The sequence below is a fragment of the Cherax quadricarinatus genome, unplaced genomic scaffold (genome assembly GCF_038502225.1).
Source record: "Cherax quadricarinatus isolate ZL_2023a unplaced genomic scaffold, ASM3850222v1 Contig1931, whole genome shotgun sequence".
NCBI lineage: Eukaryota > Metazoa > Arthropoda > Malacostraca > Decapoda > Parastacidae > Cherax > Cherax quadricarinatus.
The window spans coordinates 32,501-48,978 of NW_027196957.1; the positions used below are offsets into that span (position 1 = coordinate 32,501).

The window sequence follows — 16,478 nt, forward strand, 5'->3', positions numbered from 1 at the left end:
GGTGAGTATAATATCGAGCACGTCTCCTGAGGCGCACATCAACCAGTTAACTGCTACAGCATATGGGTTCCTGGTAAACCTAAGAATAGCATTCCGATACCTCAGTAAGGAATCGTTCAAGACTCTGTACACCATGCACGTCAGGCCCATACTGGAGTACGCACCACCAGTTTGGAACCCACACCTTGTCAAGCACGTCAAGAAATTAGAGAAAGTGCAAAAGTTTGCAACAAGACTAGTCCCAAAGCTATGGGAATTGTTCTACTAAGAAAGGTTAAGGGAAAATGGCCTGACGACACTGAAGGACAGGAGGGTTAGGGGAGACATAATAACGACATATAAAATACTGAGAGGAATAGACAAGGTGGACAAAGACAGGATGTTCCAGAGATGGGACATAGAAACAAGAGGTCACAATTGGAAGTTGAACACTCAGATAAGTCAAAGGAATGTTAGGAAGTATTTCTTTAGTCATAGAGTTGTCAGGAAGTGGAATAGTCTGGCAAGTGATGTAGTGGAGGCAGGAACCATACATAGGTTTAAGACGAGGTATGATTAAGCTCATGGAGCAGGGAGAGAGAGGACCTAGTAGCGATCAGTGAAGAGGCGGGGCCAGGAGCTATGACTCGACCCCTGCAACCATAAATAGGTGAGTACACACACACACACACACACACACACACAGACCTGGACAGGCTGGACATGTGGTCCAGGAACTGGCTTCTCGAATTCAACCCTGCCAAATGCAAAGTCATGAAGATTGGGGAGGGGCAAAGAAGACCGCAGACAGAGTATAGGCTAGGTGAACAAAGACTACAGACCTCACTCAGGGAGAAAGACCTTGGGGTGACCATAACACCGAGCACGTCACCGGAGGCACACATCAACCAAATAACTGCTGCAGCATACGGGCGCCTGGCAAACCTGAGAATAGCGTTCCGATACCTTAATAAGGAATCGTTCAAGACACTGTATACTGTGTATGTTAGGCCCATACTGGAGTATGCAGCACCAGTCTGGAACCCACACCTGGTCAAGCACGTCAAGAAGTTAGAGAAAGTACAAAGGTTTGCAACAAGGCTAGTTCCAGAGTTCAATGGAATGTCGTACGAGGAAAGGTTGAGGGAAATCGGACTGACGACACTGGAGGACAGAAGGGTCAGGGGAGACATGATAACGACATACAAGATACTGCGGGGAATAGACAATGTGGACAGAGATAGGATGTTCCAGAGAGGGGACACAGGGACAAGGGGTCACAACTGGAAGCTGAAGACTCAGACGAGTCACAGGGATGTTAGGAAGTATTTCTTCAGTCATAGAGTTGTCAGCAAGTGGAATAGCCTAGCAAGTGAAGTAGTGGAGGCAGGAACCATACATAGTTTTAAGAAGAGGTATGACAAAGCTCAGGAAGCAGAGAGAGAGAGGACCTAGTAGCGATCAGTGAAGAGGCGGGGCCAGGAGCTGAGTCTCGACCCCTGCAACCACAATTAGGTGAGTACACACACACACACACACACACACACACACACACACATACACACACACACACACACACACACACAAACACACACACACACACACACACACACACACACACACACACACACACACACACACACACACACACACACACACACACACACACACACACACACACACACACACACACATACACAATCTATCATTACAGAAGTTGAGGAACTTCACGGGTCAATGATCCACGCGTCCAAAAATATCCTATGCCTTCTATCTGGCATATCTCAGTAGAATCAGTGGCATTAATAACTTGTGGGCGTTATTTACCCTTACTCTCTTTTTCTTGTTGTCTCATGCAAGGTGAGTGTGTTGTTGAGGTGAGTGTGTTGTTGAGGTGAGTGTGTTGTTGAGGTGAGTGTGTTGTTGAGGTGAGTGTTGTTGAGGTGAGTGTGTTGTTGAGGTGAGTGTGTTGTTGAGGTGAGTGTTGTTGAGGTGAGTGTGTTGTTGAGGTGAGTGTGTTGTTGAGGTGAGTGTGTTGTTGAGGTGAGTGTGTTGTTGAGGTGAGTGTGTTGTTGAGGTGAGTGTGTTGTTGAGGTGAGTGTGTTGTTGAGGTGAGTGTGTTGTTGAGGTGAGTGTGTTGTTGAGGTGAGTGTGTTGTTGAGGTGAGTGTTGTTGAGGTGAGTGTGTTGTTGAGGTGAGTGTGTTGTTGAGGTGAGTGTTGTTGAGGTGAGTGTGTTGTTGAGGTGAGTGTGTTGTTGAGGTGAGTGTGTTGTTGAGGTGAGTGTGTTGTTGAGGTGAGTGTGTTGTTGAGGTGAGTGTTGTTGTTGAGGTGAGTGTGTTGTTGAGGTGAGTGTGTTGTTGAGGTGAGTGTGTTGTTGAGGTGAGTGTTGTTGAGGTGAGTGTGTTGTTGAGGTGAGTGTGTTGTTGAGGTGAGTGTGTTGTTGAGGTGAGTGTGTTGTTGAGGTGAGTGTTGTTGAGGTGAGTGTGTTGTTGAGGTGAGTGTGTTGTTGAGGTGAGTGTGTTGTTGAGGTGAGTGTGTTGTTGAGGTGAGTGTTGTTGAGGTGAGTGTGTTGTTGAGGTGAGTGTGTTGTTGAGGTGAGTGTGTTGTTGAGGTGAGTGTGTTGTTGAGGTGAGTGTGTTGTTGAGGTGAGTGTGTTGTTGAGGTGAGTGTGTTGTTGAGGTGAGTGTGTTGTTGAGGTGAGTGTGTTGTTGAGGTGAGTGTTGTTGAGGTGAGTGTGTTGTTGAGGTGAGTGTGTTGTTGAGGTGAGTGTTGTTGAGGTGAGTGTGTTGTTGAGGTGAGTGTGTTGTTGAGGTGAGTGTTGTTGAGGTGAGTGTGTTGTTGAGGTGAGTGTGTTGTTGAGGTGAGTGTGTTGTTGAGGTGAGTGTTGTTGAGGTGAGTGTTGTTGAGGTGAGTGTGTTGTTGAGGTGAGTGTGTTGTTGAGGTGAGTGTTGTTGAGGTGAGTGTGTTGTTGAGGTGAGTGTGTTGTTGAGGTGAGTGTGTTGTTGAGGTGAGTGTGTTGTTGAGGTGAGTGTTGTTGAGGTGAGTGTGTTGTTGAGGTGAGTGTGTTGTTGAGGTGAGTGTGTTGTTGAGGTGAGTGTGTTGTTGAGGTGAGTGTTGTTGAGGTGAGTGTGTTGTTGAGGTGAGTGTGTTGTTGAGGTGAGTGTGTTGATGAGGTGAGTGTGTTGTTGAGGTGAGTGTTGTTGAGGTGAGTGTGTTGTTGAGGTGAGTGTGTTGTTGAGGTGAGTGTTGTTGAGGTGAGTGTGTTGTTGAGGTGAGTGTGTTGTTGAGGTGAGTGTTGTTGAGGTGAGTGTGTTGTTGAGGTGAGTGTGTTGTTGAGGTGAGTGTGTTGATGAGGTGAGTGTGTTGTTGAGGTGAGTGTGTTGTTGAGGTGAGTGTGTTGTTGAGGTGAGTGTGTTGTTGAGGTGAGTGTGTTGTTGAGGTGAGTGTTGTTGAGGTGAGTGTGTTGTTGAGGTGAGTGTTGTTGAGGTGAGTGTGTTGTTGAGGTGAGTGTGTTGTGAGTGTGTTGTTGAGGTGAGTGTGTTGTTGAGGTGAGTGTGTTGTTGAGGTGAGTGTTGTTGAGGTGAGTGTTGTTGAGGTGAGTGTGTTGTTGAGGTGAGTGTGTTGTTGAGGTGAGTGTTGTTGAGGTGAGTGTGTTGTTGAGGTGAGTGTGTTGTTGAGGTGAGTGTGTTGTTGAGGTGAGTGTTGTTGAGGTGAGTGTGTTGTTGAGGTGAGTGTGTTGTTGAGGTGAGTGTGTTGTTGAGGTGAGTGTGTTGTTGAGGTGAGTGTGTTGTTGAGGTGAGTGTGTTGTTGAGGTGAGTGTGTTGTTGAGGTGAGTGTGTTGTTGAGGTGAGTGTGTTGTTGAGGTGAGTGTGTTGTTGAGTGTGTTGTTGAGTGTGTTGTTGAGGTGAGTGTGTTGTTGAGGTGAGTGTGTTGTTGAGGTGAGTGTGTTGTTGAGGTGAGTGTGTTGTTGAGGTGAGTGTGTTGTTGAGGTGAGTGTGTTGTTGAGGTGAGTGTGTTGTTGAGGTGAGTGTGTTGTTGAGGTGAGTGTGTTGTTGAGGTGAGTGTTGTTGAGGTGAGTGTGTTGTTGAGGTGAGTGTTGTTGAGGTGAGTGTGTTGTTGAGGTGAGTGTGTTGTTGAGGTGAGTGTGTTGTTGAGGTGAGTGTGTTGTTGAGGTGAGTGTGTTGTTGAGGTGAGTGTTGTTGAGGTGAGTGTGTTGTTGAGGTGAGTGTTGTTGAGGTGAGTGTGTTGTTGAGGTGAGTGTGTTGTTGAGGTGAGTGTGTTGATGAGGTGAGTGTGTTGTTGAGGTGAGTGTTGTTGAGGTGAGTGTGTTGATGAGGTGAGTGTGTTGTTGAGGTGAGTGTGTTGATGAGGTGAGTGTGTTGTTGAGGTGAGTGTTGTTGAGGTGAGTGTTGTTGAGGTGAGTGTTGTTGAGGTGAGTGTTGTTGAGGTGAGTGTTGTTGAGGTGAGTGTTGTTGAGGTGAGTGTTGTTGAGGTGAGTGTGTTGTTGAGGTGAGTGTGTTGTTGAGGTGAGTGTTGTTGAGGTGAGTGTTGATGAGGTGAGTGTGTTGTTGAGGTGAGTGTGTTGTTGAGGTGAGTGTTGTTGAGGTGAGTGTTGTTGAGGTGAGTGTTGTTGAGGTGAGTGTTGTTGAGGTGAGTGTTGTTGAGGTGAGTGTTGTTGAGGTGAGTGTTGTTGAGGTGAGTGTTGTTGAGGTGAGTGTTGTTGAGGTGAGTGTTGTTGAGGTGAGTGTTGTTGAGGTGAGTGTTGTTGAGGTGAGTGTTGTTGAGGTGAGTGTTGTTGAGGTGAGTGTTGGAACGAGTTTCATTGATACTGGAATGATTTGAAGGAGTATGGGAGTGTGTTGGAGTGTGGGAGGGTGTTGGAGTGTGGGAGGGTGTTGGAGTGTGGGAGGGTGTTGGAGTGTGGGAGTGAACAGGAATGTGGGAGTGAACAGGAGTGTGGGAGTGAGCATCATCACCTCTACTCATGGGAGTGACTACCTGAGTTAGCACTATGCACTGACTGTAGTGGCACTGACTGTATTGTACTTACTCTGCCTGTATCAGTGGCACTGCCTACGCTACTGGCACTGCCTGTGCTACTGGCACTGACAGTTCATTAGCAGCATCCCTGACTGCCTAAGTCACTCAGACATGAGATAATAACACATCTCTTCCTTGCAGATGTGCCGGAGGCTGTGGTTCGTCTGGGATCATCACTCCTCTCACACAGCATCAAGGAGGGAGATGACGTCTACTTTGAGTGTTCCATTCAAGCCAATCCACGAGCCTACAAGGTCACCTGGCAACACAATGTAAGTTTTCATGGTCCCCTGGTGTCAAATCGATCTCTTTACGAGCCTACAAGGTCACCTGGCCAAATAATTAGGTCTTATGGGAACCGCCGGGACACAATCATCCACCAAGACACAGTCATCCACCAAGACACAGTCATCCACCAAGACACAGTCATCCACCAAGACACAGTCATCCACCAAGACACAGTCATCCACCAAGACGCAGTCATCCACCAAGACGCAGTCATCCGCCAAGACACAATCATCCACCAAGACACAGTCATCCACCAAGACGCAGTCATCCACCAAGACGCAGTCATCCACCAAGACACAGTCATCCACCAAGACACAGTCATCCACCAAGACACAGTCATCCACCAAGACACAGTCATCCACCAAGACACAGTCATCCACCAACACAGTCATCCACCAACACAGTCATCCACCAAGACACAGTCATCCACCAAGACACAATCATCCACCAAGACACAGTCATCCACCAAGACACAATCATCCACCAAGACACAGTCATCCACCAAGACACAGTCATCCACCAAGACACAGTCATCCACCAACATAGTCATCCACCAACACAGTCATCCACCAAGACACAGTCATCCACCAAGACACAGTCATCTACCAAGACACAGTATTCCACCAACACAGTCATCCACCAAGACACAGTCATCCACCAAGACACAGTCATCTACCAAGACACAGTCATCCACCAAGACACAGTCATCCACCAAGACACAATCATCCACCAAGACACAGTCATCCACCAAGACACAGTGATCCACCAAGACACAGTCATCCACCAACACAGTTATCCACCAAGACACAGTCATCTACCAAGACACAATCATCCACCAAGACACAGTCATCCACCAAGACACAATCATCCACCAAGACACAGTCATCCACCAGGACACAGTCATCTACCAAGACACAGTCATCCACCAACACAGTCATCCACCAAGACGCAGTCATCCACCAAGATACAGTCATCTACCAAGACACAGTCATCCACCAACACAGTCATCCACCAACGCAGTCATCCACCAAGACACAGTCATCCACCAAGACACAGTCATCTACCAAGACACAGTCATCCACCAACACAGTCATCCACCAAGACACAGTCATCCACCAAGACACAGTCATCTACCAAGACACAGTCATCCACCAAGACACAGTCATCCACCAAGACACAATCATCCACCAAGACACAGTCACCCACCAAGACACAGTCATCCACCAAGACACAGTCATCCACCAAGACACAGTCATCCACCAAGACACAGTCACCCACCAAGACACAGTCATCCACCAAGACACAGTCACCCACCAAGACACAGTCATCCACCAAGACACAGTCATCCACCAAGACACAGTCATCCACCAAGACACAGTCACCCACCAAGACACAGTCATCCACCAAGACACAGTCATCCACCAAGACACAGTCATCCACCAAGACACAGTCATCCACCAAGACACAGTCATCCACCAAGACACAGTCATCCACCAAGACACAATCATCCACCAAGACACAGTCACCCACCAAGACACAGTCACCCACCAAGACACAGTCATCCACCAAGACACAGTCACCCACCAAGACACAGTCATCCACCAAGACACAGTCATCCACCAAGACACAGTCATCCACCAAGACACAGTCATCTACCAAGACACAATCATCCACCAAGACACAGTCATCCACCAAGACACAGTCATCCACCAAGACACAGTCATCCACCAAGACACAATCATCCACCAAGATACAGTCATCCACCAACACAGTCATCCACCAAGACACAGTCATCCACCAAGACACAGTCATCCACCAAGACACAGTCATCCACCAAGACACAGTCATCCACCAAGACACAGTCATCTACCAAGACACAGTCATCCACCAAGACACAGTCATCCACCAAGACACAGTCATCCACCAAGACACAGTCATCCACCAAGACACAGTCATCCACCAAGGCACAGTCATCCACCAAGACACAGTCATCCACCAAGACACAGTCATCCACCAAGACACAGTCATCCACCAAGACACAGTCATCCACCAAGACACAGTCATCCACCAAGACACAGTCATCCACCAACACAGTGATCCACCAAGACAGTCATCCACCAAGACACAGTCATCCACCAAGACACAGTCATCCACCAAGACACAGTCATCCACCAAGACACAGTCATCCACCAAGACACAATCATCCACCAAGACACAGTCATCCACCAAGACACAATCATCCACCAAGACACAGTCATCCACCAACACAGTCATCCACCAAGACACAGTCATCCACCAAGACACAGTCATCCACCAAGACACAGTCATCCACCAAGACACAATCATCCACCAAGACACAGTCATCCACCAACACAGTCATCCACCAAGACGCAGTCATCCACCAAGACACAGTCATCCACCAAGACACAGTCATCCACCAAGACACAGTCATCCACCAAGACACAATCATCCACCAAGACACAGTCATCCACCAAGACACAGTCATCCACCAAGGCACAGTCATCCACCAAGACACAGTCATCCACCAAGACACAGTCATCCACCAAGACACAGTCATCCACCAAGACACAGTCATCCACCAAGACACAGTCATCCACCAAGACACAGTCATCCACCAAGGCACAGTCATCCACCAAGACACAGTCATCCACCAAGACACAGTCATCCACCAAGACACAGTCATCCACCAAGACACAGTCATCCACCAAGACACAGTCATCCACCAACACAGTGATCCACCAAGACAGTCATCCACCAAGACACAGTCATCCACCAAGACACAGTCATCCACCAAGACACAGTCATCCACCAAGACACAGTCATCCACCAAGACACACTCATCCACCAAGACACAATCATCCACCAAGACACAATCATCCACCAAGACACAGTCATCCACCAACACAGTCATCCACCAAGACGCAGTCATCCACCAAGACACAGTCATCCACCAAGACACAGTCATCCAACAAGACACAGTCATCCACCAAGACACAATCATCCACCAAGACACAGTCATCCACCAAGACACAGTCATCCACCAAGACACAGTCATCCACCAAGACACAGTCATCCACCAAGACACAGTCATCCACCAAGACACGGTCATCCACCAACACAGTGATCCACCAAGACAGTCATCCACCAAGACACAGTCATCCACCAAGACACAGTCATCCACCAAGACACAGTCATCCACCAAGACACAGTCATCTACCAAGACACAGTCATCCACCAAGACACAGTCATCCACTAAGACACAGTCATCCACCAAGACACAGTCATCCACCAAGACACAGTCATCCACCAAGGCACAGTCATCCACCAACACAGTCATCCACCAAGACACAGTCATCCACCAAGACACAGTCATCCACCAACACAGTCATCCACCAAGACACAGTCATCTACCAAGACAGAATCATCCACCAAGACACAGTCATCCACTAAGACACAGTCATCCACCAACACAGTCATCCACCAACACAGTCATCCACCAAGACACAGTCATCCACCAAGACACAGTCATCCACCAAGACACAGTCATCCACCAAGACACAGTCATCCACCAAGACACAATCATCCACCAAGACACAGTCATCCACCAAGACACAGTCATCCACCAAGACACAGTCATCCACCAAGACACAGTCATCCACCAAGACACAGTCATCCACCAAGACACAGTCATCCACCAACACAGTGATCCACCAAGACAGTCATCCACCAAGACACAGTCATCCACCAAGACACAGTCATCCACCAAGACACAGTCATCCACCAAGACACAGTCATCTACCAAGACACAGTCATCCACCAAGACACAGTCATCCACCAAGACACAGTCATCCACCAAGACACAGTCATCCACCAAGACACAGTCATCCACCAAGGCACAGTCATCCACCAACACAGTCATCCACCAAGACACAGTCATCCACCAAGACACAGTCATCCACCAACACAGTCATCCACCAAGACACAGTCATCTACCAAGACACAATCATCCACCAAGACACAGTCATCCACTAAGACACAATCATCCACCAAGACACAGTCATCCACCAAGACACAGTCATCCACCAACACAGTCATCCACCAACACAGTCATCCAACAAGACACAGTCATCTACCAAGACACAGTCATCCACCAAGACACAGTCATCTACCAAGACACAGTCATCCACCAAGACACAGTCATCCACCAAGACACAGTCATCCACCAACACAGTCATCCACCAAGACACAGTCATCCACCAAGACACAGTCATCCACCAAGACACAGTCATCTACCAAGACACAGTCATCCAACAAGACACAGTCATCCACCAAGACACAGTCATCTACCAAGACACAGTCATCCACCAAGACACAGTCATCCACCAAGACACAGTCATCCACCAAGACACAGTCATCCACCAAGACACAGTCATCCACCAAGACACAGTCATCCACCAAGACACAGTCATCTACCAAGACACAGTCATCCACCAAGACACAGTCATCCACCAAGACACAGTCATCCACCAAGACACAGTCATCTACCAAGACACAGTCATCCACCAAGACACAGTCATCCACCAAGACACAGTCATCCACCAAGACACAGTCATCTACCAAGACACAGTCATCCACCAAGACACAGTCATCCACCAAGACACAGTCATCTACCAAGACACAGTCATCCACCAAGACACAGTCATCCACCAAGACACAGTCATCCACCAACACAGTGATCCACCAAGACAGTCATCCACCAAGACACAGTCATCCACCAAGACACAGTCATCCACCAAGACACAGTCATCCACCAAGACACAATCATCCACCAAGACACAGTCATCCACCAAGACACAATCATCCACCAAGACACAGTCATCCACCAACACAGTCATCCACCAAGACGCAGTCATCCACCAAGACACAGTCATCCACCAAGACACAGTCATCCACCAAGACACAGTCATCCACCAAGACACAATCATCCACCAAGACACAGTCATCCACCAAGACACAGTCATCCACCAAGACACAGTCATCCACCAAGACACAGTCATCCACCAACACAGTGATCCACCAAGACAGTCATCCACCAAGACACAGTCATCCACCAAGACACAGTCATCCACCAAGACACAATCATCCACCAAGACACAGTCATCTACCAAGACACAGTCATCCACCAAGACACAATCATCCACCAAGACACAGTCATCCACCAAGACACAGTCATCCACCAAGACACAGTCATCCACCAAGGCACAGTCATCCACCAACACAGTCATCCACCAACACAGTCATCCACCAAGACACAGTCATCCACCAAGACACAGTCATCCACCAACACAGTCATCCACCAAGACACAGTCATCTACCAAGACACAATCATCCACCAAGACACAGTCATCCACTAAGACACAATCATCCACCAAGACACAGTCATCCACCAAGACACAGTCATCCACCAACACAGTCATCCACCAACACAGTCATCCACCAAGACACAGTCATCCACCAAGACACAGTCATCCACCAAGACACAGTCATCTACCAAGACACAGTCATCCAACAAGACACAGTCATCTACCAAGACACAGTCATCCACCAAGACACAGTCATCTACCAAGACACAGTCATCCACCAAGACACAGTCATCCACCAAGACACAGTCATCCACCAACACAGTGATCCACCAAGACAGTCATCCACCAAGACACAGTCATCCACCAAGACACAGTCATCCACCAAGACACAGTCATCCACCAAGACACAATCATCCACCAAGACACAGTCATCCACCAACACAGTCATCCACCAAGACGCAGTCATCCACCAAGACACAGTCATCCACCAAGACACAGTCATACACCAAGACACAGTCATCCACCAAGACACAGTCATCCACCAAGACACAATCATCCACCAAGACACAGTCATCCACCAAGACGCAGTCATCCACCAAGACACAGTCATCCACCAAGACACAGTCATCCACCAAGACACAGTCATCCACCAAGACAGTCATCCACCAACACAGTGATCCACCAAGACAGTCATCCACCAAGACACAGTCATCCACCAAGACACAGTCATCCACCAAGACACAGTCATCCACCAAGACACAGTCATCCACCAAGACACAGTCATCCACCAAGACACATGAGATTGACAACAACCATCCACCAAGGTACACATGTAAGCTCCACCACAAGCAGCCACCATAACGGCTGAGGCATCTCCAGTCTTATCTCCCGGGAGGAGAGAGATCACTGGAGGCCACGTCTTATCTCTCCTTCCGAGACAATACCAGAACACGTCACAATCTCCCACCATGACAGAGAACTTCTCCCAGTGCGCCGAAGTTGGTCTTTCACCATCAAATAACAATAAGAGACATTCTGTGCACTCAAGTAAAAGGATGGAGAAATCATGCTGTTGTTGTTAGCAATTCCCTGCGTCGTCTTACTGGACTGAGGTGAGAATTTTTAGTGACGAGTCAACTGAAAGCAATCCAGTTTGTGTGAGATTAAGACACATGTGCAACATCTGGGTATCTTTATTGTAGACGTTTCGCCATTCAGTGGCTTTATGCACAACTTGTCAGACACTGCAACATCATGGAATCTTAATTCTGAGGACATGTACATAACCTTCACGACTACGACAACTACTACTACAACTAACCCATCTCTTTGGGAAGGACCTACTTCCACTGGGGAATCCCGCCTACCAGTGACTGTGCCCTCGTCTGCTGCCCGTCACCTGACGTTACTATATAAGCGCCAGTCTTCTTTGCTTCACTGTCGCTTCGTCACACATTCTGTTCAAGATTGATGGACAAGAACCTCTCTTCGAGTACAGTCAAGAAATACTCTCTTCGTCACATCCTTTTCACAATGCTGTCGAATCGTGTGAAAATCAAGCCTGTGAATGGTGCAATAAATGACTCCTCGAAGTTAGCTTTAGCTACTGTCGTTAAGACCCGCCTGCAGGTCAAATTTACGGCAATCCACTCTCTGAAGGACTCCTTCATTGTCGTCTGCACAGACGACACGGAAGCATCAAAACTTATGGACGACTCTTCAATCAGGACCCTACAAACACAACAATTCACTCTATCCCCGTCTCCATTCTTGAAGTCGAAACGTTCGGTCTTTGTGAAAAGACTGGACAATATGGTCACCTCTCTCTCTACTGAAGCACTGAAGACATCTATTGAGGAACAAAACACCTGGGCCTCGGTAGACAGCATCTACAAGATCCCTAACGCCTCATCTATGCTAAAGATTACATTTTCAGACATCTCCATGGCTGCCCAAGCTCTCTCTGACGGTCTGGCCATCTCATATTACCACATCCACGCTAGTCATATAGAACAAGAACGTTTCACATACATCTCCCACTGCTGGACCTGCTACTCCTATAAACACACCACCAAGGACTGCCCCATCAAGGATAAGAAGTTTTGTTCAAAATGTGGGAATGATGGACACGATTTCAGATCCTGCACCATTACTACAGCACCAACTTGTCTAAACTGCAAGGGTAATCATCATACCCTTGCAGCTAAGTGCCCAATCAGGAAAGAAATCATACTGAAGAAAACTAAAGTTCTGAAGAACACCTCCAATTCACCGACACACGCTGCAATAACCAAACCACAAACCGACACCACCAAGACTCTACACGCTAATCTACAGGCACCATCGCCCAGCAACTCCCTCTCTCCACTCCCAGACGGAGATTCCTCAAAGGTGCTGTACTGCATGGTGTATGCACACCTTGCAAACGCAGCAAACCCCGGCACTTTCAACACCACTATTAACGAACTATTCCGTCTGAACAACATGCCTGCCTTCAATTTTCCGGACTCCACACCTTCAGCAGACATCCTCAAGATCCTTCCCAACGTCCTGAACTTTACTGCACCTGCAGACCTGTCTCCTGCCCAAGCAACTGCTCCTGCAACTTCTATAACCACTTCCACCGCTGACAACGTTGATCATGTTGCCTCAACCACCGTCTCCCACCTCTCCCAGCCTGCTGTTACACAACCATTACACCTTACAGCTGCTCCTGTCGACCCTCAGTCACCGGCTACCACCATTGTAGATTCTCCCAATGAATCCACTCCAGAAGAGGAAGATAACGACGACTCCAGTAAACCCTCATGGGAAAACCTTACCTTTTACACTTCTCCTTCAAATACTGACACCATGACCTGTACTGAACTCTACAAAAGCCTCGGTGCTGGAACAGTCAAGTATGCATGTGAATCACCGCTTCACTTCTCACTCACCCAAGTTCTTGAGTTCATCAAGCCTCTACGTTTCACCTTCAGTAACAAGGCTAAACTATACCACCTATCTAGAAGCAGCTTCAAAAAGTTCGAAAATGGCTCCATTGCTAACCTGCCTCCTCAGTTACTCCTATAACTCCCATATGTGTTCTACCCTCTGATGTGACCTAGCCTGCTGCCAGCTACTCAAGATTCAAGACTTCAACTACCACAAGTCCAATGCAACAGTCCCTGCTATTCCTGTTCTCAAGTCTGCCCCACGATCGCCTTAGCTGCTGGGTTAAGCCCTGGCTCTATTTCTCTGACTAAGAACACTCCTCTCCAGAGCTATTCTTCATCTGTCCCATCTTCCCCGCTCATCCCATTGGGATCTTACCTGAACTTGTTTGCTTTGCTTTGCCTCTGCTTCAGAATATCTACGACCACGGTGCTCTAAACACCACCTCCAAGGTTGAGGGACTGATTACCTCATCTTCTGTACATAGTTCTACTGTCTTCAAGCTATGTCCTAGAATTTGTATTGATAAAGCCACTGGATGGCGAAACGTCTACAGTAAAGATAACCAGATGTTGCACTAGTGTCTTGGAAATATAAACTCATATGCAGTATAATGTGATCCTTTATTGACTACGTTTCGCCCACACAGTGGGCTTTTTCAAGTCACAAACAGATCTGTTTATGATTTGAAAAAGCCCACTGTGTGGGCGAAACGTAGTCAATAAAGGATCACATTATACTTCATATGTGTTTATATTTCCATTGTGTCGGTATTTTATACCATTTATTTCCACTTTACCAATGTTGTTGACTTACAAGTGATGCTGTACTCTGCACTGTACTCTGCACTGTACTCTGCACAGTACTCTGCACCAGTTCCAAGACTGAGGGACTGATTACCTGATCTTTTGTGCATTTTTCTACTGTCTTCTAATTATGTCCTGGAATCTGTATTGATAAAGCCACTGGATGGCGAAACGTCTACAATAAAGATACCCAGATGTTGCACATGTGTCTAATTCTTTATCAACATCGTGTTAGAACATAATAAAGAAGGAAAACTGCAGCAGGCCTACTGGCCCATGCGAGGCAGGCCAATGCCCTAACCTAGTTAGGTCAGGTCATATTCACATAAGAACGTAAGAAAAGAGGAGCACTGCACCAGGCCTATTGGCGCGTACTAGGCAGATCTTTCTCAAACTCAAACCCACTAACAAAAATATCTGCTCAACTCATTTTTAGTGGTACCCAGGGAATCACCTTTAATAACCCTATTAACTCAAACCCAACCCCTCAAGACTCCTGTTTGGCGAACATGAGAATGATTTATAAGGTTCCTTCTTAAGTGAATGTGACCTGACCTCACTAGGTTGGGTCATTGGCTTAAGGCGGTGGGAGACTTTGACCTGCTTCGCATGGGCCAGTAGGCCTGCTTCAGTGTTTCATCTGTCTTGTGTACACTTTAGAAATATCCCTGAACCTGTCTCATGGTGGCGGAAAAGTGAATACAAACCATACCACTGGAAGGGTTAGAACCCGCAATCACAGAGTCTCAAAACTCCAGACCGTCGCAGTTCTAGTCAGACTTAGACTGACAACACACACAAGTTCATATTGTCGTCGTTAACCTTCTCATTCTCAACAGCATCAGCTGAGCTGGTAAGGTCATTTCTGTTGTTGAAATGGTATAAAATACCGACAAGGTGAAGATTAAGACACATGTGCAACAGTTGGGTATCTTTATTGTTGAAACGTTTCGCCTACACAGTAGACTTCTTCAGTCAAGTACAGAGGCAGCAGGTGTAGTACTGAAATAAAGATGATGTAATCAGTCCATTAACCCTGGAGAAAAAGCATTTGAGGTGGTCAGTCCCTCAGCCTTAAGTAAATTTCAGCTCCATAGTCTGGAACGATATGAATCTTCAACTTCATATCGTTCTACATGGTCTAAATTGTCTACATGGTCTGGACTGTCCGCAGCTCCGTGGGTCGACATGCAAGACAATACCAACTCAACAATATCATCAAGTGGAGCTTAACTGTGGCTGGGTGTGGGATTACCAGGATTTCTACCAGCAATCCTGGTAATCCCGTTAACCACTCCTGATGGTGCCATAGGCTATTCCTGAAAGAACGGCAGACTCTTAGCATGAGACAACACCTGTGTGTCCACTCTGGAAACTGCGTCAGGTAGAGTGTTGGGAAAGAGTGAGGTGTTGCTCTTCGTAGGGAAGAATTTATACTTAACAAATATGGGGACTCTGGCCACCAGAACCAATTTGGTCCAGTAGCCTCGAGTTCTTGGAATCTCCGAGGGAGAAAAAAAACGTGCTACAAGCTTTCTTGAGGAACTGACTTGCAGACTCTGTTCTAGCATCTCAATGTGGCCGTCCAGAGGGGAAATGCCTGATGCACATAATGTGTGTGTATATATATATATATATATATATATATATATATATATATATATATATATATATATATATATATATATATATATATATATATATATATATATATATATATATATATATATATATATATATATATATATATATATATATATATAAGACAAGAAAAAATTTGTGTATGCAATAATTTCGCCAAAATCATTCTGAACCTAATGAAAAAAAATATATTTCACTGTGTTTGTTTAGTATTAAATTATTGTAAACAAATCTAAAATATATTTAGTTAGGTTAGACTAAAATAAATTGTTCTTGTTAAAATAAGGTTAGGTAAGTTTTCTAAGATTCTTTTGGAGCAAAATTAAATTTCTTTACATTAATATTAATGAAAAGAAATATATCTTTAAACGTATAAGAGAAATTTTTAGAAAGGACTTAATTTTA

The 16,478-nt window shown here is 46.6% G+C and overlaps 1 protein-coding gene across 1 annotated transcript in view; it reads left to right on the forward strand.

The window, feature by feature from the left end:
• LOC138851752 (cell adhesion molecule 1-like) overlaps window positions 1-16,478 on the forward strand; it is a gene marked incomplete at its 3' end in the record, with an annotated part of 41,740 nt that overhangs the window by 4,060 nt on the left and 21,202 nt on the right. Inside the window, exon 4 of the mRNA XM_070081190.1 lies at window positions 5,162-5,292. Coding sequence (XP_069937291.1) covers window positions 5,162-5,292 — 131 coding nt within the window. The remainder of the gene's footprint in view (window positions 1-5,161; window positions 5,293-16,478) is intronic.